The sequence below is a fragment of the Strigops habroptila genome, chromosome 8 (genome assembly GCF_004027225.2).
Source record: "Strigops habroptila isolate Jane chromosome 8, bStrHab1.2.pri, whole genome shotgun sequence".
Taxonomy (NCBI): Eukaryota; Metazoa; Chordata; class Aves; order Psittaciformes; family Psittacidae; genus Strigops; species Strigops habroptila.
In genome coordinates, this window is record NC_044284.2 from 18,601,880 (window position 1) to 18,625,973 (window position 24,094).

General features: G+C 40.0%; 1 protein-coding gene across 10 annotated transcripts in view; it reads right to left on the reverse strand.

Annotated features, from left to right (window-relative positions):
- DOCK10 (dedicator of cytokinesis 10) overlaps positions 1 to 24,094 on the reverse strand; it is a 160,975-nt gene that overhangs the window by 74,731 nt on the left and 62,150 nt on the right. For all 10 annotated transcript variants that reach the window (XM_030494631.1, XM_030494626.1, XM_030494625.1 and 7 more), the window contains exons 2-7: positions 23,533 to 23,652; positions 15,709 to 15,798; positions 6,384 to 6,466; positions 1,647 to 1,719; positions 1,199 to 1,330; positions 807 to 941 (exon numbers count right to left, since the gene is read on the reverse strand). In XM_030494631.1, the coding sequence (XP_030350491.1) occupies positions 807 to 941; positions 1,199 to 1,330; positions 1,647 to 1,719; positions 6,384 to 6,466; positions 15,709 to 15,798; positions 23,533 to 23,652 (633 nt within the window). The remainder of the gene's footprint in view (positions 1 to 806; positions 942 to 1,198; positions 1,331 to 1,646; positions 1,720 to 6,383; positions 6,467 to 15,708; positions 15,799 to 23,532; positions 23,653 to 24,094) is intronic.

The following is a 24,094-nucleotide window of genomic DNA, read 5'->3' on the forward strand; positions in this document are numbered from 1 at the left end:
AAAGTTTCTTTCAAAGCAATTTTCAAGTCAGTCTGCACTAGCACTGATCTTTACTTGTTAAGGTATAAAGTATAACTACAAAAAAAAAAAACCAAAACAAAACCCCACGGAATTCCCTTATTCAGTGACACATGGGGCTAGATCAACTACAGTACATATTATTGAAATAACATCATGTTTAGAAAAGAAAAAAGGGAAAAAAAAGTGAAATACATTAATTGAATTAGAGGAAAGGCAGACCTAGAGGGGGAAAAAAGCCAACAATTCAGTGGGAATAAAAGAAACCAAAAGGTGGTATCAGACATTTCTGGGTATTTATTTTTCCAAGCCACAATAAACAAGAAGGATCTGTCCTACCTGCTGCTATTAAGACTCTATCACCTCCAAAAGTGATGATCTTCAAGGAGGCTCAGGATACAGGATTAATTTACCACTCGGCCGACAGCCAGTGCTTTGTAACCTGAGTTTCTTTAACCCACAACAAGCAAGCATGCTCTTAGTAAGCATCAAGTAAAATCTGGCAACTAAGAAAATAATTTCAGTGCAAAGTAACATTTTATGATATTTTTTTCTCATGTATGCCACGGGCAAAGAGCATATACATCACCCGCTACCATAATTCAACTGTGGTTTTTGTAACCTGTCAGTGTGAGCACTTGCATCATTTTCAAAAGCAAAACTAATGGTGTTTTCATTTAATGAAACTGCTAATGAGACCACTATTCCATTCATGTATGTGTTGTTCTACTTGCCTTTTAAAATTTATCTGACACTCAGACAATACAATGAAATAAACTGAAACTTACCTGTACAACTCCCGTACAAGAATCCAAGAAAATACACCCTTTTGGCTCCTTGGATATTTTTTCATCTTTATAAAAATTCATAATATATGAGTTATCCGACAACTGTGTCAGCTGGAAGTAGCGCTTTTTGAATGACTGAAGAGGGGGAAGAAAAAGAATGACGATTGTTGTACTTAAAATTATTTTCACTGATACTGTAGTCACAGGGATAAGATAATAAGCAGCTCCTAACTGCACTTCAGTCACGCTAATTTGCAGACAACTGCAATATTACTTTACTATTATTCAAAACAATGTAATCAAAACAGCTAAATGACAATGGCAAATGAGTATGCCTCCATGGGGGATATACATCCAAATGGAATAAAGAAAGAATAATGCTGTGCCCTTACCCGAACAGTAATACTATTGTTTACAGTGCTGTTGAAATTCCCTTTATAAAGCCATCCAGACTTGTAAACTCCTGCTGCTAATCCTCCTCCTCCACCACCACCACCTTTTGAAGATGAGTGGGATGTTGTATCCTGTATGAAAGACATGATTAATATTGCATGGACTTGCTTTTTGAATTCTAAGACAAAAGAAAACTGTAATGTGTGAGTATCTGCTTGACAACAAATAATCATCCTTTCATTCCTTTTAAAATAAGACATTATTAATATGCCTGCTGTGTGTATGATGATGTAAGAGACAAAGCTGTTCCACTAACTTCAGAGTTACTTAAAATATGAAATATTTTACAGGAGATAACGAGCCTCCATTATCATTCTATGTTTGATATGAAAGCAATAAATAACTCTTCCCCAGGGGGAAAACCCCACCAAATCCCAGAATACATACTTCATCTTTATCCACATCTTCATGGTCAATTTCGAAGGAATGTGAGGGCAGTTTCTCTGGTCTACATTCACTTCTAGGAGGGGAGGAAAAATGTCTTTAATTACTATTATTTTTTAAATAATCGTGTACCTGCTATTTCAGGGAGGCAACCACCCCAGGCCCTCATGGCATCTTCAGTATACCTACTGCTGTGATCCTATCGCCTCCTTTAAAGATCACTACTGTTTCAAAACACAGCTTTTTTTCTTAATCCCCATATATCTTTTTATTTCAATACTATGAAGTTGCAACAATTCTATACAATGAAATACCACTTCTTGCTCACTTCATTGCTCTTCTACCACAACAGCAACACAATCCTCTTTCCAAAGAGATATCCCATTTAAAGCTATCAAATGAATGAGAATGAATTCTTCAATAGCTTTTTCTAGCCAAGAACATTATAACATTCAGCTTAAAGCTTCTGTATTTCTTCAATATTCCAAGCTATTTTTACTCTTCAATACGATGAGCACAGCATCAACGTAATTTTTAAAAACACACAGATGTCTTTTTGATGTGGTGCCACTTAAGATCTTCATATTGTGAAATTAAACCAAAACAACATGAAAAAGCAAAGCACTTAATCGCTTGCTTACTTTTAAGCACTTAAGTAATTGTACTTAAGCCCAGAGTACTTTGTATGTTGGCAAATTAAACCTGAAGTAACCGCCAAATACACACGTCAATATTACAGAATTTTTTAAATGTAGAAAAAAAATCTCTTTCTGTAGCCTGAGAAATACTAACATTGCCTTCAAATTCCTGAAGATTACAAATGTGATCTTGGAAATCTTCAGTTATCATATGAAAACCTACAGGAGTTGTCATGGTAGAAGCCATCATTTATCTCAAAGATTGACCTATCCAGAACTTACTTTCATCTACCCAACCTCAGAACAGTAACAGAGCAACACCACTCTCTGTCGTGCAAGGAAGCAAATCCAAACGGAAGTTGAGAAACCACACACACTCCTAAGCTAGTTTTGTCTCTCGACTTAGTGAACTTTGGCCCACACTAGCACGCAATGTTAAATGCCACTAATTAAAAAACCCCCCAAGTGGTAACTTTGACCATTTTCATTTTCTATTCATTCATACACAAGTTATGATTTAGGAAGGTTAGAGTAATGAGCAATACCTATCTCCTATTCATTTTCCCCATTTTAGTGTTCTCATGATGTGACTACCCCACTGCAACCAAAGTCAGCATTTCAGCAGAGCCAGGAGAGCCAAGTTCACACAGAACACTGGAGTGTTTTATTCTCTTTTAATTTGTTCTGGTTTTAATGTTTATTTAATGTAAAGAACTGATCAATATTTTGAATAAAAGGAACATTTGCAATCTATTGGCATCTTTCAAATCTGTAAAAGCATTAAAATTCAGAATATTTGTCATAGAAATCTATTGCAAGTTTTCCAATGCAACCAAGGGCAACTGTTAAAAATTCTTACACAAACAGTCTCTCCCACCCAAAAGAACCCCAAAACAAAAATCTCAAGCCAAATCCAACCTTTTACAAAAGCCACCATTCAAGCCCTTACATTTTTAGACAAAACCCCTATTGACTGATGCTCTCTGGCCACACGTAGACAGATAGCACTGCACACATTTGCTTGAGGATCTGAACCAATAACAGGACAAGTTTGCCAGCTACTAGGAAAAAAAAAACCCAAACCAAAACATAACCCCAACCCTAATGCCCTTAACGCTGCCGGGGTGGGGAAGGAGGAGTGAGAAATCTGCTGGATTAGCAGGGTGCCAACCCCTCACTATCTGACACTGCAACTCTGCTCCACTCTGCCACTCCACAGTCAGAGAGAGAACCTGTCTCATTAAACCACTGCCCTTCCACAAGCATTGGTTGCCTAAGTTTCTTAGAAAGCAGGAAATCCTTCTGTGCTCTTAGCAGAGCTATAAAAGAGAGAGAGAAGGACAGACTACTGCTGTTTCAGGTGACAGATCTCACTGGCCAGTCCACCGTTCATCCATTCAGACCTCCGTGTCATTCTCCATACAATAAATTTTTCCCTTCCTTGGATGGGAATCCTTTGGGCATGCTCTTCATCATCCTAATGCAGGCAGATCGAATGTGGTAAGGACACGACCCCGTTTGGTACACCCTCTTTTTCTCTGCCTACTCCCTCTTCAGCCCCACATGAAGGTGCAGAATTCCAAGTGATCAAACCTGAAGTATCTACCAAATGTTCCAGGATTTCTACAAATGATAGCAAAAACTTTGTTAATGACTATTTCTTTTCCCAGACACAGTGCCACCACAGCACCCTAAGCAACCCCAGTTCTTCCTCCGCCCTTCCACTTGCTCAAGAAGCAAGAACGCATCAGCACGAAGCATAAAAAACGGTGTGAAAAGAGGTAGTGAGAGCTCACAGAGAGGAATTTAATGGGTAGAGGGACCTGAGAAAAACCTCAAAGGAGGAACACACTCAGAGAAAAACTAAAGCAATTGCTAAACATTTCGGTCATGTTAGGCACATGTCGTCAAGCTCTTCCCCCATCCCACAGCACCGCTGCAGGGGAACTGCACCATGGACATGCTGAGTTCCTCACTGCCTGGCCCAGGTGGCTGGCATCACATTGCAACTGCTTCCAACCAGAGAGGGTCAGCATTCAAAAAGAATAACTTCAATATCTGATAAAACCATTCAGCACATTGCTGCATTACAACATTGACATGTTGTACAACTGTGTGAAACAGCACAGCATGGCCTCACATACAAACAGGTATGAAGCCCTTCAGCATTGCTGAAGGCTTCTGAGTCCCAGTTTGTGTGTTTCTGAATGGGAAAGCCCATGGGAAGGTTCACCACACCCTCAGTGAATGGAAGTAGTTAGATCTAGTACTGTAAATGATGCTCCTTTCTCATGATGCAGAGCTAGATGCTTAACACCCATCCAATCTTTCCTGCTACAATGATTTCCTATAAAGGAATTGATACAACAATATGCTCAGATTTCTGATAGCGCAACAGTAGTTTTGCACAAATGAAACAAAAAAAACTGTGGAAACTGGGCATCCAGAGCTACAAACAGCAAGATACAATACTACAACAAGGATGTATCAAGCCATTTTATTTTTAATGAGGAGATTTAGTCTAAAACTCTGAACTTTGTAACATGCTTATGCAAATCAAGGGCCACTGATGTTGAAAAGGCTGGAATTGGTATGAAATGAGATGGACTCCAAAACAGCTCGGGTTAAGGTATGTTAAACTTAAAAGTCATGCCAATTTTCAGCAAGCAAAACAGACACTCCTGCTATAACTTTGCTTCTGAAACATCAACCAGTGCTGCATCCAAACCATTCCCAAGTACTATGTTGTGATACACAACAAAACAAGATCTTCTGGGTTTTTATAATCCACAATGCAAGAGGGGAAAAAAAAGTAAGGTGTGAGACACCGTAACATCCCTGGAGCGTGAACTCATGAAAGCAAATCCTATCAAGCACCATATTAAAATTACCTTCAGGGAAGAGGATGTATGTAATCAGCTAACATGTACTTTTGTGCAGAGTCACATCTGTCAAATGCATATTTCATGAGTGAAGATGCTTAAGGTTAAATCCAAAAACCGCTGTGTTGCAAACATTTTTCTTGAGCATTAAATGCATTAATTTTCTAAAACAATCACTACACTGGGTACTTAAGGAAAGGCATGTTTATAACCTCTGATTAGCATTGCTCTTAATGGCTTTTTGTACTGCCATATTCACTGTTCATAAAAATACCAACACAGAACAGAGAATGCAGATCTGAGAGAAGGCTTGCAGCCCAAACCCCTCTGAACACAGCATCTAAAGGGATCATAAGAATTGGTTTATTGATTCCTGCAACAGTATATTTAGTTAGTACTAGTTTCCATCCAACCCAAGCATGGAGTACCTATTTCTGTGTTACGTACACGTAGACTTCTCCTCCACTATTATGATTTTAATGCCTCAAATTCCAGGAAATGAGGTGGTAACACAGCTCCTTTGGGCATTCAGTGATTTCATTAATTTAACTACTCCCTAAAATGCTCTTCAGGGCACAGGATATACTCCTGTTTCTGGCAGGTTTGTGGGTAGAAACTCACTCATGAAGAAATGAGTGCCAAATACTTAATTTCTTTCCACTCAAATCAAGGAACTTATTCCTTCTCCTCCCAGCAACTTTACACCGATTTTAATCAAGCACAGAAGGGATGCCTGCTTACCCAGACAGCTGCACATTTCTGCAGCTCTGTATCACTAGGGCTGCGACGGTGCGTGCTGTACGCATCGCACCCAGTTCTTCCATACGGTGCAGCCATAAGGCACTAAGTGAAATCCTACTCCTCTGTTACACAGGGTAACTAAAAGGAGAATTAATCCCAGTTAAAGGTGAGTGACATTTATGCATTATTAAGGAAAATGGAAAGCTAGCTTTCCTGTATCAACCGTGCTTTGAATACGCAAATATGCTTCTAAGGATTTGAATCAGCACTAATAGAGTTTGTTGATACTAGTGAATTCTGCAGAGTCTTGAACTTTTGCTAAAGGACCTTTTCTTCCCCTTTTTAAAAATGCAAGGCACTATAAATACGGTAAAACAAGCAGAGCGTAAAAGACAATGGAAAGTGCAAATATGGACAAAGCTCAGCAAAATGACACAACCTAGTAAGAATAAAAAAAAAGAACTCATGCTAGGTCTTACTGTGGTAGGTGTCGAAAGTCTTCTGAATACTGTTCATATTTGTAGTTCACAACATGCCACTGGGAACTGTAGTATTTACAAGCCTAAAAAGAAAAAATACAAACAACAACAATATAATTACTACAACTATTTAGACTCGATTAGGCTAGAGAACTAAGAAAGATCTCAGGGAGTCCTTTGTGCGAGAGAACATATTCTTCTCTTTTATAGCTGAGTGCACAGTCCTTAAAGGAAAGTCAGAGTCATATGTTTCCAGATTTTGAAGCACAATTTCCCTTTTAAATCAAATGCAGTGAATCACATATGACGGAGGAGGGGACTGATACAATTTAACATGCTTTATCGATTCTCATCTTCTCTATAGGAATAATCATTAAATTATATCGCTACTGCTTCAGAAGACGCTACCTAGTTTAGGCCTGACTTTCTCTATGGACATTAATTATACATTTTTGCTTTGCATCCTGTTTCATTACCTATGCCTTCCATTGCAAATACATTTGCCCTACTCCTTTTATTCCCCCTTGTTGCAGCACAAGCTCTCTACTTCTTGTTCTGACCTTAACAATTGATACTTAACCTCCTAACAATATTCAGGAATATGTTAATAGCACTATCATTTCTCTCATTTTCTCTTCCACACTGAATTTGCCCAGTCATCTCATCATCTCCATGCAGTTCTTATTTTCTAAAAAACTTCTTGCTGGTTTTGCATTCACCTTTTGAAATTGTTCTTAATATACCAATCTCCCTTAAATAAGTGAACAGATCTGAACAAAGACTATACTGAAGGACTTGTCTATGCTGTCAAATAGACCAGAATAACTGCAATTTACACAATGCAGAACTTTTATCAATGCAATCAAACACAACATGACATTTTTAAAGGCAACAAGATTCACAAAAAATACGTACAGTTATTGATAAGGTTCACATCTACAACACCACAACAACAGAATTTCCAGTGATGCTTTCTACAAAGTGTAAAATGCAAACTGGTACTTGTATAGTACACTGAAAAATTTGCCCCCAGTATTGTATTATTTTGTCCTCACACTCCACCTGGACATTTGCACGAGCCCATGCGAGATGGAAGAAAGAGAGAGATCGAGCCTAAAACCTAACAGTAGAAGGTGTTCCCATAGAGAAAGAAGGCACATCAGGAAGGAAAATGGCAGAGATCTAAAGTAAAGAAAGAAGCAGTAGCATTGAAACGAATCGTAGGTGGGAACAGGAAAGACAGTCTCACGGAAAGGCATGGGAAGGATGAGACTCCAGGAGACAAAGAGAATGGAATAAAGGATAAAATAAGGATATTTAAAACCCCAAAACTATGTGGAGAAAGTGGAAGAAAAGGCAACAAAGGAACAGGGTAAGTTAGTACTCCTTTGACCATACTGGGAGTATTCCCTCTCTTCCCTGCCAGCCGCTGCTTCCAAAACTCCCGAAAGAGTCATTGATTGCACAGCAGTCTCTGCTTCAGAGGGAGAGAGTGAGTATTATCAGGCTGCTGGAGCAAAACATGAGATGGGCTGAAAACTTAAAGGTGGTGCTTTCTAAAAGTACTCAGCACTGGCTTAACAAATCCCTTTTCTAAATCTTGTGTAAAACATGCAGAACATGCACCCACAAATTAATTTAGGTAGTAACAGTCTTTATTTGTTTTAGAGTATGAAAAAGGCGGCCATGAAGAAAATGCACTTTTACAGGCAGTTCTCTCCCACCCTGACACTAAACTGAACAGTCTGCACTAAACACATTGATGTGGATCTAGGATCTACTTTCTGGTCTGACACAAGCCCGCATTATCTTATAGGATGCAGAATAAAGTGTGCCCATTAGACAACATAAAATAATCACATATGCTCTGAGAATGAACATAATAGTACAGCATTATAACTAACTCTGTACTCTGCAGGGTCAGGTCCAAAGCCTTCCCGTGACAACCAAGTTCCTACACTACTCCAACATTGTTTGCACTTTGCCTTTGAATAGCGAAAAAAACCCCACAGCCAAAACACAATCTGTTTTGCGAATCTTTATAGAATGACTTGGTCACTTTTCTATTTTTATGACCTAAGGTTTAGTTAAAACTATTTGATAGTCACCTGGGCTACAAGAATACTCTTACAAAAGCAACATACATGCTGTTCCACATGATCCAATGAAAAACTCATTCATTGAACATTGCGAGGATGAGCACAGACCCTCCCATTCACACTTCACTAGCCTTCTACTTGGCAAACTGAGTCTTCTACAGAAAGGACCACTTTTTCCCTGTGGTACTTTCATTACTAAGTATTCTACTTAACAGATGCAATTAAAGCCCACAGAGAATTCTCAACGCAGGCTTTTATTGCAAATATTATAGGCTGATGTGTTAAAAAACGCAGCTGTGAATAACATATAGAGCAGGCCACAGTATTTTAGCTTGTAACTATAAAGGTTTATTGTGCTCCTCCAAGAAAAAGCTAATAAAAATAAAAATCAGAAGGGACGAGCAGCACATTCAAGTATCACTCGGTAAATATACAAAAGGCATGCCAATTCAGAGCAACAGCTAACGCTGTTCTTGAACTAGCTTTTTGTGGCTATCCACTGTAAACTAGATCTACTTTCTTTCTTTGTTTTTTTCTCTTCAGACTATCCCAACTAAAAATCAAATACTTCTACTGACTGTACTGACTTCTACAGATTTTATTTTTTCTTAATTGGAAATTATTATTGGAAATTGAATCTTAGCAATGAGGAAAAATACCTGTGAACCCGATTTGAGGAGCAAGAAAAACCTTTCTAGAGGCAGAGATTTCATCAAGGGGCCAGAGCTGTATCCTACTATTCCTGGCAAAGATCAGAGGCACCAGTGCAGGGGCTGTTGAGCTCAAGTGGACTATGGGGGAGGAAAAATATAGACGGAGAAATGGAAGCTTTGGGACGTGGGAGGGTTGGCACACGTTTACATGAACTTTCCTACTGCATTATTGACCAGGCAGGCTGCACAGCCCATTCCCTAGGGCCCCATCACATTCAGGTCATTTCTTTTCTCTTGTTGCCCAGCTGGCCTAATATTTCCTCAGAGAGAAAGACAATCCTACAAACTTTTTCCACCTATAACTTCTTAGCTCTGGATTCTGGTGATGACAGTATGATGGCTACCAGTGAGAGAGGCACTTAAAGATTTACGCTGCAATGCAAATGACCCTTGGTGTAGGGGGGTGAGGAAAGGAAGAAAGAAAAAAAGAATGGGAAGTGAAAGAAACACAATTGAAACAAACACCTTGAAACATGTGAAAGTAACTCCCTGCTTATATTCTCTCTAAGATAACACTATGTACATGGTCTTTCGAAATACAGACACACATATGATAAAAGTAATTAGTGGAACAACTGGGCCTCTTGCAGAGAAGCTGCATGCACAGTGCAATCCTGCCTCCCCTCTCAGCCTTGAAGAGCAGCTATTTCTGAGGTGGAAAACAGGAGATACTGAACTGGGAAGGGCAAGCAGATGCAAGAGCTTGGAAACAGAAAGTGAAGACCTTCCAGAGCTGGATGTGGCCATAGCACTAAAGAGGAAGCTGCAGAGATGGCCCAGTGCTCTGCCCCATGACTGGGAACATGCATGGCACTGCTCATGAAGCCTTCCCAACTGCTTCTCCCTCCCGCCACCTCTGCTGCAACAACCAAAAGCAGCATGTGGGGATTTGGGAAGGTGGTGTGATCACCTTGGTTTCAAATTCAGCCCTCCACCCAGGCCTACTCCTGCTACCTTACACCTGCAACAAGCACGGCAACGTCATGATTAGCTGCTGGCAACCTGGACCTTCATTCTGGGGCTCTCAAAGAGGTTTCCAAATTACCACAGTTCATTCATACAGTAGAGTCCTGTGACAGAGCAGTGTAACAAACCAAAGCATTAAACCAGACTACTATTTTGAAGTATTAAAAGAGAATTTACCTTTTGTGCTACCAAAAGACCCACTGTCTTTTAAATAACATATGTTGTTGTCCTGACACTACAGTTCTTTAAAGTACTGGAAGCACTTAGATTTTGCAGTTGGGAAGATCTACACTGTGATGAGCAATAATAAAACGTTTTTAATTTTAATTTGACTTTGAAATAAGTAAGAGCAATGCAGATTAGCCAATAAATAAAAAAGCCTCAGAAATCAACTGAATGGACGCAAAACCACTTTCAGTAGTCGCACAGGAGGCTGTGGCTCTTTTGACATTATGATTAACAAAAGTCATGTTTAATAATTACTTACAGATCCTGTAGGCACAACCTGCAAAATCTCAAATAAAAAAATCCCCCCAAATGAATGGTGAGGGCTCTAAAGACTTAATACAAGTGACAACCCCAACTTTTGTATCTAGAAGATCTATACAGGGAGGTTAAGAGGCGTCCACATGAATACTGCACTATTCATGTGGAATATGAATTTTCAAGCAGAAAAAATGGAACTACATCATACATCAAATGAAATTTCAATATTTTTACACTGTTATTTCATTCTGATGTAGTGTTTTTCACCCAGCATGGTCCCTACTGCTCTAAGAAGTACAATTACACCTACAAATGAAAAGGAGCCAACACTGGGGTGCAGGAAAGCTCAGTCTCAACAGCTCTATCCCCAGCAAGCCCTTCATGGTTCTTACCCTGAAGACACTTCTTAAGTGTCATTTCCACAAGTGAAAACATTTGACATCAAATATAGAGTCACTAAACAGGTTTAAGCAATGCTGCATGTGCAGAGTGCTGTTAGTATACTCCATTCCTGGTTTACCTCAGGCTCCCTTACTTGATGTGACGGCAGATGCCAGATGTCACACAGAAGACACAATGAGGTCACACATGCCATTAATAACTGGCCTCTGTTCCCATGCTTTTTCCAGCAGGTTGCTAAGACGACAACTGTCTAGATGTCTGTAATTTGAAAGAAGCAATTGGCTCTACAATGACTTTTAAAGCTATGAGTGCTCAAAGACAGCTTGAGCGTCAGCAGATTTCTGAAGGAGACAGGCCTGACTTGCATCTATGCAAGTTGGCCCTTTGATTACACTAACAACCCCCAAATCAGCTCAACTGCACCAGAGCAGGCAATCTACCTCAGCAACCAGGAAGAAGTGCACAGCACAATGATGACAGCACTTGATTTTAAGAATGCAACATTTGCTCCACAACCTTTGCTAAAATATGGATGAGATCACCAGTGATGGCCCTTGGATCAGCTTGGATCCAAGGCCGTTGCAAGCAGGTCTCCAAAAGAGCCCTTCCTGTAGTATCCACTGCCACCGGATCAGATGCCTGAAGCAAAAAGGATGGGTCAGGAAGTACCTGGTCTATGTGGGAGGGAGGGATGAGACAGTTCTCAAAGGCTCCTCTGGGCTTATTTTCCACAATTATGCTGCATAAAATAGGGAAGCTTCCTCCTTTTGTCCTGGCACAGCTCCCGGCACAGCCCTGCTTATCCCCAGGGCCAGCCCTTCTGCAAACATGCTTCGCAAAAGCATACCCAAGTACCACCTAGCAGTTTTTGAGGTATCATCTGACTTAAACTCATTTAAGAAAGGATACTTGACACCTACTATTTATTTACTTTCTGGATTCTTTTCATATATACCTAAAATTTCATTCACACATACAAACAGCATGCATGTGTGTGCATATGCATGCATGCTTTCTGAAAACACTGACTTGAAGCAAATCAGTATGGGATTAAGTATGTTTCAGTTTGATAGCTTAGAGTTCCTCAAACTAAATAGAGCTTTGACTTGCAAAACGCACTATCCCCTTATATTTCCAAAGGAAATTTTCGAAAAATCCCAAGGAATGCCATTTGATCCGCGTATTCAGGAATAAAGGTTTTCAAAAGGTAACACCAGGAATGTTTTCACTGTCTAAAAGGGAGAATTCTATTTTGTTCCTGGTGGAGTGAATGTTTCTATTTGTCAAAATTATGGACCATGAGGACAATGCTGACTGTCATAAATACATCCAACAGATTGTGAGAAGTGAGAAAATGCAGAATCTGGGAGGAAACAGCACAGTACATTACAGAATTCAAGGAAGTCAGGAATACTTGGGAAAAATAAACACTGAAGACAATTTTATTGTGGCTTTATAGGTTTCTGGAAACGTCTCCTTTCTTGGAACCTAATTTAGTTACTTGAGTGCCTCCTGCCTAAGAAAAGTTAAGGCGGAAAAATCCACAAGGAAAAAGTCCTAAAATGACTACAGATATAGGAATGATCAATTCAGAAACCACTGCCTTTTGAATATACCTAATAATTAGGTAAAAATCAATAAAAGGACTCAGATACTGATCACTCACGAAACGTAAAATATTTATTCTCTTTGCATCCTCCAGAAAATATTTAGTTATCAAGGGGATATTTATTTATTCAAGTCACCTGAGTTTTATTTTTTTTTAATTTTCATTTTACAGTTTCATCAGAAAGGAGAAGGTTGGATATCTTACAGTAAATTCTTCTGCCTCACCCATTACTGTAGTATCTGAACATCACCAACAGTAAAAGTTTTTGTTTACTGAGGAATTTAAAAGCAGTATTAAGAGAATTGAAGTAGCACAGATCTTCCACTGCAAGTGGACAGCATCAAATGCTATCCATACTGAAACCTTTCCTCAGCAATATCAGCCTCATCTTTCTTCATCTGGCTTGTCAGCTCTTTTGCATCCATAAACTGCTGCTGCAGGTGCATGGGCAATCAAGTCATCCTGCCACGCCTGTAAATACCCTTTATGATCCCTTGAGCAAAGGGAATCTGATCAAATCCCCAGGCTGTCATATATAAGGATTTTGGTAAAGACTGGGGGGGGGGGAACCAAAAACCAACTGATCCTTGAAAGACTCCAGTAGTGGAAGAGCTAGAGGTGGAAGTAAACCCTTCCTACTGTCACCAGTAGGAAACAAACACCCTGGAAGAGACAGACAGGAGTTTAAGACATTATCACAGACTTCTGACAACCCTTGTAAATGACCTTGCAGTAACTTATAGTCAAGATCATGTGAAAACCACCAAATGCCCAGAAGGATGAGACAGATGATCATGGATCTGAGCTCTTGAAATAGTTTCAGGACCATGTTCTCACACTGTGCCATATGAAGACAATTAGTTTTACCTTCAACAGCAGACCCTTCCTTTTTAATTAACTTACTTGCTCCATGTTTTCATGTTGCAACTTTCTAAAGTACTGAGATAGTGTAATATACACTAAAGGTCAGAGATAGCCATTATCTCTAATGGGGAACACCAAAATGGCTTCAGCGTGATGAAGCTGTACATTGCCTTTATACAGCTTCCCCAACAGTCTAATCAGGAATTAGGCATTTGATCCTGGGTTAGAATAAGTCCAGCTGATCAACAGATAGTCAAGTAGGTAGAAAACAGATGCCTTCATTGTTCACGAAACTACAGTATATTTGAAAAAAGAGAAGATTCCTTCACTGAGTAAAGTGTTTGCTTTTTCACAGCTCCAAAAAAGAAGCAAACTCAACTCCTGCACAGCTATCCAGAAGTTCTGAACACCAGCCTGGAACACAACAGACTTCTGCTGGGTCAGTACAGGTTTGTGCAATTGCTGGAATGGACTACAGTCAGATCTTCAGAGCACCCCATGCTCAGTTTTACTTAATTTTGGATTAGAAACCATCCTCTTCCTGAATGTTAATTTATTTTATATATAGCTTTTGGCTTTGTGGCAAAGTGAAACATATGCATTACTACTTTAAAAGAGGGTCTTATCCTGCTACTATTCCATGCACAGGCTGAATTCTGTAGTACTGTTTTTTCCACTGCTTTGCTCCTCTCTCCCCCCCCCTTTGGCTCACTTGTATCACGGAGAAAGCTAATAGATGTACTCAATATGTATTTTACCAGGCTGTCATTAGCATCCCCTTGGAGTACTCAGATGTAAAGATTCCCAGACACTGTGCACTATGTTCCATTTTTAGACCCACTACTTTCTCTGAAAAGCCATGAGCACAGTGCTGGCCTTGCAACATGTGGAACCTTAAAATAAAAAGCAGACCCCAAAGTGCTGAAAGGGCAGTGAGGCTTCTGGGAAGGTAAGTAATTCCACAGGCTACGTTATCTTTTAACCCTACTGTCAGATTAAGAAAGATGGCAAAGTTCAGGCAATTTGAGCTGCCAGTAAGTTGTTATTGCTCTTTCTAGACCTGCTGGAGAGAAATAAGGCCAGCCTGTAAAATGTCATGTTGCACACCATTCAACAGCTACATTTCTGCCTAATCTTGGATTTTATTTTTCCTAATCCCTGTGTTTGTCTGCAAAATTATCTTACAGTTAAAATGCATACGAATGAAATAACTCATTCAAATCAGAGAGTCAGGTGTGAAAAGCCCCAATCTGTGGAAAACAAACAAACAAACAAGGCAGAGAACACACATATTATGGGCTAATTATAAGTGCTTGGAATTAAATCCCTTATAGAAGCTGGCTTAAAATTTGTTTTCATAAATCTGTTTTGTTAATGCAAATGATGAGCTATACTTTATATCTGTAGTGAAAGATGGGGAAGGTTCAGGGAGCCATCTAAAGTAAATTTCTTTGAACAGTGCAGTCAGCACCTCCAATGTCCTTCCAAGTGATAAAACCAGTGACAACATGAAATATCCCTGAGGTAGAAGGAAGAACAAACTTCTACAATCTCAGATTAGGGATGGAAACAATACAACTATAGGTTGGGGTTTGTTTTTTTTTAAAGGTAGAGCAATTAATCACTCCTGGTGGGGTCTAACTGCTGTGGAAGAACTTCGCTTGACTTTATACTATGAAGGTAGAATAGACTAAATACTGACAATAAATATAAACCCCTATGCATCCTTCAGTGAAACTACTCCTCAGATAGCTATACAGGTAGCTCAGATACATACGCTGTAATAACTAACAGTTTAAGCCAGTGTTAAATAGTTATCTTTTTTTTGGACAGATATCACTATTTGCAAAGTGCAAAGCATATTCAGATCACCAGTGATGAGCATTCATGTAAAAATACCAACATCAGTATCAGTGGACTACTAGTGACAGGGAATGCAGCTGGAAAACAGTAGAATGAAAGGCTGATTCATTGCATTAGCAATTTTTCTAGATACAAACATCTCAGAATAGGCACCTGCAGACATGCTGTTAACTCTCCCCCTCCTTCTGGCCTCAAAATTCAAACCTGGTTCAAATCACCTACACAATATTGAAAGAAAAAAGATGCTCATTTTAATCACAGCAAGCCTCCCCCAAACCCTTGGTTTTATTTAAAATTAAAGGATACACACACTAGATATTTACCTCTTTAACAAATAAATTTTCTGCTTTTTGTTCTGCATCTTCAGGTACAGAAGGATACAGCGTCCTGATTTCCAGTGAAATTGTGTCTGTCTGACAATAAACAACAACAAAAAAAAAGAAAATTAGTCAGAGTGACAGAACAGCAGTTTTGTCTCATGAAAAGGTTAAGAAACTTATTATCATGGCTTGCATTTTTCAATTTGTCATGCAGCCAATACACATGCATACCAACAACTACAACCCAGCTCCTGCCCACACATGCTATTCAATATTATCAGCTAAAGCATTAATCACAAACAAGAACAGTGTTTGAAAAGATCTCTGGGAACAAAGTTGTTCCAAGCAAACTTGCTTCAGTCTCTGAGGTTTCTGATAAAAAAAGTCATCAAGTCTTTCTTACATCCTCTCCCAGAAATACAGGCCAAATCCAACACTGTTACTTGCTTCCACCACTTCCCTTCTGTACCACATGCCTTTTTCAGCAAGGAATGTGGAAACAGTACTGAAAGCTTTGGCTCTTCTGGAAGGAGAATAGAGGAGCAGCGAGTACTCCAAATACACTGCAGAAGGACTGCCACAGGACAGCTCGATCGTCAGAAAGCAAGTGGAATCAGGCAACAGCTTCTCAATGGGGCATTTCCATCAGTGGGTGCAGGCAGCAGAGCAGGATTGACATGGGACTCCTGACACTTTCTGCAACCTCCTTTCAGACTCAACAGACATTGCACAAAGTAAGCATTTGGTTTTTGGTTTTTTTTTTTTTGAAAGCACTGAGCTGGCTTGTTGGGCCCCACAGCAGGAAGCCACACAGAGAAGTGCATCTCCAGAAGGTCTCCACAAGGAGCCAAGCTTCCCTTAGTTCTCACCAGGCCAACGAGAGGCCAGGGCCACCAGCAGTGCTCCTCTTTGTGACCCAGGACCTCCATGCTGATGTCAGGCACAGCAGCCACTTTGCAAAAGTCACACAAGAGAAAGCTTTGGGTTATACTGAATTAATCCACAGATCTGGACCACTCATTTTCTCTGCTAAAAGAGGGGAAAACAAAGCCAAAACCCAGCAGTCCAGGTTGCTCTGGACTGCTCTTAGTTATAATGGAGTAACTCCACCACTCAAGACAACAAAGGACTGAAACCAAGACGAATCTCATCTCCCAAGCTTATTTTCTCTTCCATTACAGAAAAGGACACAATTTCTGGAGTGTGAATGACATATGACTGGTTTAGTATGAAGAACAACTGCTTACTAGTATCATGAAGCGGCCTACACTATCTACTGTGCCCCTGGAGGATCTTCTTCCAGTCCCCAGTCTCAGACTAGAAAGTGATGCTTTTTCTCTACAAATTGAAGCACCCAGACTCTATGTGACTATTACTGACCACATGGCTATTACCGACTGCAATTTTCCTTACAGCTTACACAGACCATCACTTTCCATATAAGTAATTATGAAAGAAAGGCATGTACCACTCAGGCAGATGTAAATGTCATGGAATTTCCCAAACTTTTCCTGTTTCATCTAGATAGCTCAAAATACGACATGATTAAAACTCTTTGGCTCTCACAAATAATAATGATGGTGCCTTTTAGACACCATAAAGTGAAAATCCCCCTGTTGTTCTGAAAAACTAAATGCAGTTTCCTAAATGCAGGTTCCTGGTCTCCACCCAGATGTACCACCAAAGCCTGCATGCACTGGAAATTTACATCATCATTTAGTCTATGAGTAAAAGACACAGCAGATGGAGAAGTATGAATTTTCAGACTACATTTAGTAATAGTGAAGATGTCTGAATCCTTGGTTGTTTAGGGAGTTCCCAGCAGTACCCACAGTCTCTGAAACATGCTTCATTACTTTTACTTCATGCATACGTGACATTTCATGTCCTTTTTATTACGCAATCCCAAGATGACTTAATCCCTGAACACAGCTAAAAACCCATGGATGCCCTGAGGTCCATCATATGGAGCTCTTCTGTGCCAGTAGTAGCAGCCACAAAGCACGCACACAGTTCTTCCGTGATATCACCACTGCTGAAGATCAGCTGCTCTTTCCAGACTAAGGCAGAGTGGGAGACCACAAGAGAAGAGACATGCGATGCATTCTGTACCTCACTTCGACCTCGTCAGGTTGGTGACTAAGCTGCAGAGAGACCAACAAGCTTTTCCATTTGCCCATAACAAAACTTATCTGGCCCAGGTATTACGCAGCAGATAATTTTCAGTATTTTCTTTTTTTTTTTTTAGTTAAGACATACAGTAAGTCAAATTTTTTTATCTAATAGAACACCTCTTGTCAACCGGTATCAACACACTGACCAAACCAGATAACATTTGCTTTAATGCGCTCATTGTGTCTCCCCTTCCCTTACGCAACTTGTTAAAAAGACTGTAGCTGAACAGGACATGTAACTCAAGCTCACTGTTGCACCTCTCATATGCTCCCCCCCTTTTCTTCTCAACAAGAGTGCTGTTGGAAGAAACACAGCTGTGCAAAATGGAGAGATCGGGTAATACTGGGCATGCCATGTTTGCAGACTTTGCCAAACAATATCACAGGTTTATATACGTAGAATTGGGACATTGAAAATTTTGTGTATTGTTATATTTAAACTTGTTTTAAAAACTACAAAGCACTTCCCTTCTCAGAATTAGTTATGTTCAACCACTTAGCTGCGAAAGCTTGGCCACAAAAACACTTCCTGTTCATAACTGATTACTTCCAAAGTTAAATGCTCTTAAAGACTGATCAGAAATTGCACGTATTCACCAAAATCTTCTTACTTCAGAAAACAAGTGAATTTCAACAACAGACGAAGTGTTTCTGAAAGGGTCATTTAAAAAAAAAAAAGTATTTTATTTACAGAATTCAGCATTTACAAGTGTGCTTTGAATGAAGCATAATTAGAATTCTAACATTTAGGCAATCATAGCAATTGTCTGTTAATCAGAGGCCAACTATCTTCTCATTTGTGCATGCAAACTGTGATAACCAAACAATGCAGATATCATGTTAAAATATTAAATTCCATAATTCTTCTGAATTATTTTTAATCTATTTTATATATGTATCCTGTATCAACAATAATTTGTGGCATTCAGCCAGGCTGTCTCATTTCCATAAACTGTTGCCCCCAGGTGTTCCATTAGTTATAAGGTGCAATTTAATTAAGCACCCTCTCTTGCTACATCCACTTTCTACAGTGAAAGCCACAAGTTAATATTGCTCCTTATCAAGGATTGATTAGGAATAACATTTTTAGGCAGTGTCTACTTCCCACTGACACAGCTAGTTTCGTATTTGAAAATGGAGCTCAAACTCCATTAGCCATTTCAAATATTTTCACCCTAAATCTGTTCTAATAGCTTTTAGTCTGAAAGCATGTTACCAGTGGTAAAGTCTTTAGACGGATGCATCAAAAATTATTATATTTACTTCCTGAAAAGGCAGACCTTCTAAGAGAGCTAACCACACATGGGCAGAAATGTTCCTGTATGTTAATGCTTAGATTAAATCTCTCTAAAGAAAAGCTGCTCAGCCCCATTTCATCCAAGTAAACAGATTTATTTAAGATTACCAAAAATTATAATGAGTTAGTCCATCAAATTAAACAGCAGGATAAGATGCAACTTTGCTGTACAAATACCACTGTGCAAATGCTGTCACTATACGGGGCATTGAGAGGCTGCTGTCGGCTGTCCCAGCACAGACCTCACTGAGGGGGTACGTGTGGGGCAGGGGGGGAAAGGGAAAGGAAAGCAAGAGCACACTGAAAGGACAGATTTTGCCCCAACATTCCCTGAATCACATTCAGTGTGAGAGGCTATGCTTTACCCACGCAGTGCTTGGTTTGCTGCATTAGCTCTCTCTATTTAAAAAGCTGGAGTGCATCCCTCTGTCTAGATACCTCTTGCTTTCCTGCTCCTGCCAGCCGATGTGAACTTGCACTTCAAGCATACCCATATCACATTAGTCCTGGGAACAATGGACTCCATTTCTGCTCCTCTAAGGATGAGCAGACACAGCCTATCACATAGGAAAATGGGAGACAAGTCATGTGCTATTGAAAATAATCCATGATCTCACCACTGTAACTTTTGATCTTAGAAGTAAGTCAGATTTAGAGGGTTATTTCCAAGGAGGCTCTAAGTCCTGCACTTCGAGTTGCTCCTATGGCACACATGCTCTGTTTGATGTGAAGAGGCAGTGCTGTTGCCCACATTTACCCTCTCCCCTCAAAGATTCATCTGTTTCTGTTGTGAACTTCTATATCTAAATGAACAACTTTTGTCTCTGCACAACATCTAGAAGGCTGAGGTTTCATGACCTGAAAAACAGGGATATTCTGGCTTGTTCAGATCTAAAAAAAAGAGCCTGTAAACAGTCACACCTGTAGTGATGAAGAGCATCAGCACTGTACGATCCAGCCCCTCCTCTAAGACCTCTATGATACTTGGAAGGCACCTGGGTGGGCTTTCAAAAGCCCAGAAGAGCCAGGAGCACTGAATTTCAATAGGTTTTACATTACACAAAAGCTTTGCCATCTTACGCCAGTCCTAAATTTAGGCAATGCAGTATCATTTCTACTGCAGGTTCAACTCAGGCATTCAGCCACATTTATACAATTACACAGTTTTGTTTTTTTTAAAGGATTATTAAGCACAGTAACAAAAAAGTGAAGCATCTTTTCTCCAGCTGGACTAAAACCAGAGAATGCACCTTTGCATGTGTATGCCCTGTATTCTTCTGTTGAAATGCAGGGAAATGGAGGAACACAGTCTACCAGGTTCAGACTGATTCTTTGCTGTTCCATAGACTTCTCATAAGATGTTGGAAATGACAAACAACAATCTTGTAAGAATAACTGCATTCTCTTTAAATGACATCCAGAGAGAGAAAGCAATTCTGGACTGAAACAGAAGACCAAACAGCACAGCAGCTATGATGATAATTGACCCATATCTGATGCATGTGGTGAACACTACAGATCCAGAAATGGGAAATCATTATTAAAAGCAGAATTTTCTCTTATGCTCACTACCTCAGCTAATTCTTTTGGTGGGTTTTCATTCCAAAGAGGCTCTTGCTCATAGGATGTGCTAACACACAGGTCCAAACTGAGGCTGCATCAACACTGAGTCACAAAGTCTGAAGCAACTGTAATCATTAGGAGTTAAACAGTAATGTCCACCATTTCCTGAGGCATTATCACATTAAATAACACTCAGAGCCAGCCTGAGCACCTCTTAATTTAGTCAGATGTGGATCTTATTCTGATCAAATGGCTGACCCAGACTTTTGTGCGCAGGTGATATTTCAGCAGGAAGGAGCAGAGCTATAAATAGCTGGAGCTGAAAAACCTGTCTGCTATGAAAGCTCTGCAGTCCTGTGTGCTAGTATAGGCTCTTGTTACTGCAGTTGACTTCAACAGAATGTTAACAAAGAGACGAGACAGGTTTACTGCAAGGATATGGACCTTACCCACCACTGCCTCTGCTCTTCTGTGAGTACTGGCTACCTCTGCAATGCAAGTACCGCTCTCATCTGCCTTAATGTTTTTTGGGGTTTTTTCCATTGCTTTTTTTCTATTGTTTTTTTGGGGTTTTTTTTAATTAAATATATTATGCAGAATAGTTGCAAAGCATAACACAGAGGAAACAATAGAAGTAGCTACTAAAAGCCAGCCAATAACTGCTCAAAATGAAATGAAAGTAAGGATATGAAAATATGGTTTGACAGGCAGAGGTCTCAAGCAGTAGGACATGATTCTTCTTTCACTGAGACAATTTGCTCCACTGACTCGAGCTCAGTTCTTCTAAATCAAGGGGCTCAAGGGCCGTGTGACAGCACACAGTATGTCTAGTCAGCTTTATAATGCTAAATTTCAATTTCATAAATTTACAAATGTGCAAAATGGATAAAGGAATTAACGATGATGAGGAAATCTATTCTGTTTAGTCTTCTCTCAATCCCATGAGCACATTAACTCAGTTAATGCCACCAAGGAAATAGAGCCATTTAGTAAAATAAAGCAGTGGATTAGATTAAGCCAGTCCCACAGGACAGTAGCAGTGTCATGAGCCGATGGGAAGGGCCCTCCCATAGCAGTTACAGTTGGTCACAAATTGAAATGTATTTCCATTAGAGAATGCCTATTCATCAAAATCTAAATCCGTTACAGAGATGGGTTAATTTTGAAGAAGTTGCTATAAGATGCAGGCAATCTGCCAGTTTACTGTGCCTGGCAGCACACCTCCCCAGCCCTGGCAGGCAGCCCCTGCCCTTCCGAGCTGCCCCATCACTGCTGCAGGGAGGGCTGCCCTGAACTTCCAAGGTTCTCAGGTTCTTTGCAGATGGCCAGGACAAACACCAGGGAACCCGGGATGAGGTCAGGCAGCTCCACAGCTGCGGGATCCGGTATCCACTGCCTGTCAACATCCCACCATGGGGGCCTGCCTCAGCACCGGAGACTCTGCACTCCCCATCACTCAGGATGCCAGATCTCAAACCCCACTGGAGAAAAATTTAAGAAAATCCCAAAACCAAACAAAAATCAATTACACTTGGATTTATCTTTCTTATACAATCTAACATTGTAGATTGTAATCTTCCAAGCAAGAGCACAGCTTGGAAATACCGCCACCATCTAAGAAGTCTGACTTTGAGCAGAAGGCCGAGAATCATGGGCTGTCTGATTCTAGTGGCCAAATACATTAAACAGAACAGGATCAGAAAGACTGGATGTAAGTTACGGAAGCACGACTAAATTAGATTATAACAGTAGGGAGAGATTCCAGCACTGGCCAAACTACCACTGTGCTGAGCAAATAGACAAGTATACATTATGGAATAACATGTTTTCTGAGTTCTTGAAATATATTTGGGAACAACCAGGGCTTCAAGTTCCCACGGGTGATAAACAGCACAACAGGGAACATGTGCTGCAAGTAAGGTGTAACTTTAAGAACAAGAACACCAACTTTAAGAGCAAATAAATCAACACTGTGACCAGTGACTATTAAACTAATATAATAAATGTTTATAACAAATTTGTTCTGATGCATTCTAACAACAGATTTTTGTTTTCTCAACCTACTGACATTGGGCACCCAAAAGGACTGTTGTGATTTAACTCCAACCAACAATTAAGTACCAAGCAGCCACTTGCTTACTCCCCAGTTTAATAATGGAAATTAAGAAAATAATGAAAAGGGAGACAACAAAAAGAGAGAGAGGAAAAAACCCCATAAAGACAAGTGATGCACAGTACAACTCCTCACAACCTGCTGACCAATACTCAGCTCATCCCTGAGCAGCAATCAGTCCCTCCCAGCCAACTCCCCCCAGTTTCTATACCAAGCATGACCTGCTGTGGTATGGAACACCCCTTTGGCTAGTTTGGATCAGATGTCCTGTCTCTGCTCCTTGGGGTTCTGGTGCCCCTCCTCACTGGCAGAGCATGAGACTGAAAAGTCCTTGACTGGGGTAAGTGCTACTTAGCAACAACTAAAACATCCGTGTGTTATCAACATCACTCTCATACTAAATCCAAACCACAGCACTGTACCAGTTACTAGGAAGAAAATTAACTTTATCCTAGCCAAAACCAGGGCACAGCTTTATCTAACCCTGAACAGTAAATTCACTAATATACAAATGAAAAAACAGAGTGAATTTTGTAGGAAGGAAGGCATTATGCATAAACTAAAAAAATGTTAGAGAGCTCCTGGGCAACTTCTGGCTCTCTCTCTAGCAGTAAAGACAAAAGAAAAGATGAACAGACAAATCTAAGAGAAAGAATAACACGTATTTGCCTTTTACTTACTGAAAAGTCATCATCGGGGAATAATATCAGATCCTTAAATTGGTTATCCCCAATATTTTTTTCAATCTCTGTGATAACAGCTTCATAATCCAAAGGCTCCAGGAGTTTGGGTTTTTCCTGCTGTGGAAAAAAAGAAGAGATCAGGTAATCTCTCTACACTCAAATTTGCCTTCCTCCCCCTTCATAAACTGAGTTCTGTTGCATTTTTCCTTTTTTACACCAAAGTATGAATTGTTGCAGCTGAGCTCATGCAAGAACAGTGGTAATGAGGCATTTGTAACAGTCATTCTCCATGTAATAACTCAAGCGCAAGCTGTCAGCTCATTACAAAGACCAAAACCACCACATTAACTTACCTGTCATTCTCAGGAATACTCTCTTTTCCTCCCTAAATACACATAGGCAAATAGATAGATGGACACAATTCAAAGGGAACACAGGTATGACTTTGAGGTAATGTATTTGACAATAAGTAACCTACCAATTTCTTCACTGTCTTACACAGTCCCACCTCTCGAACTGCTGGTAGATTGTGAGTGTCACCACATTGTTTTACTTGCTA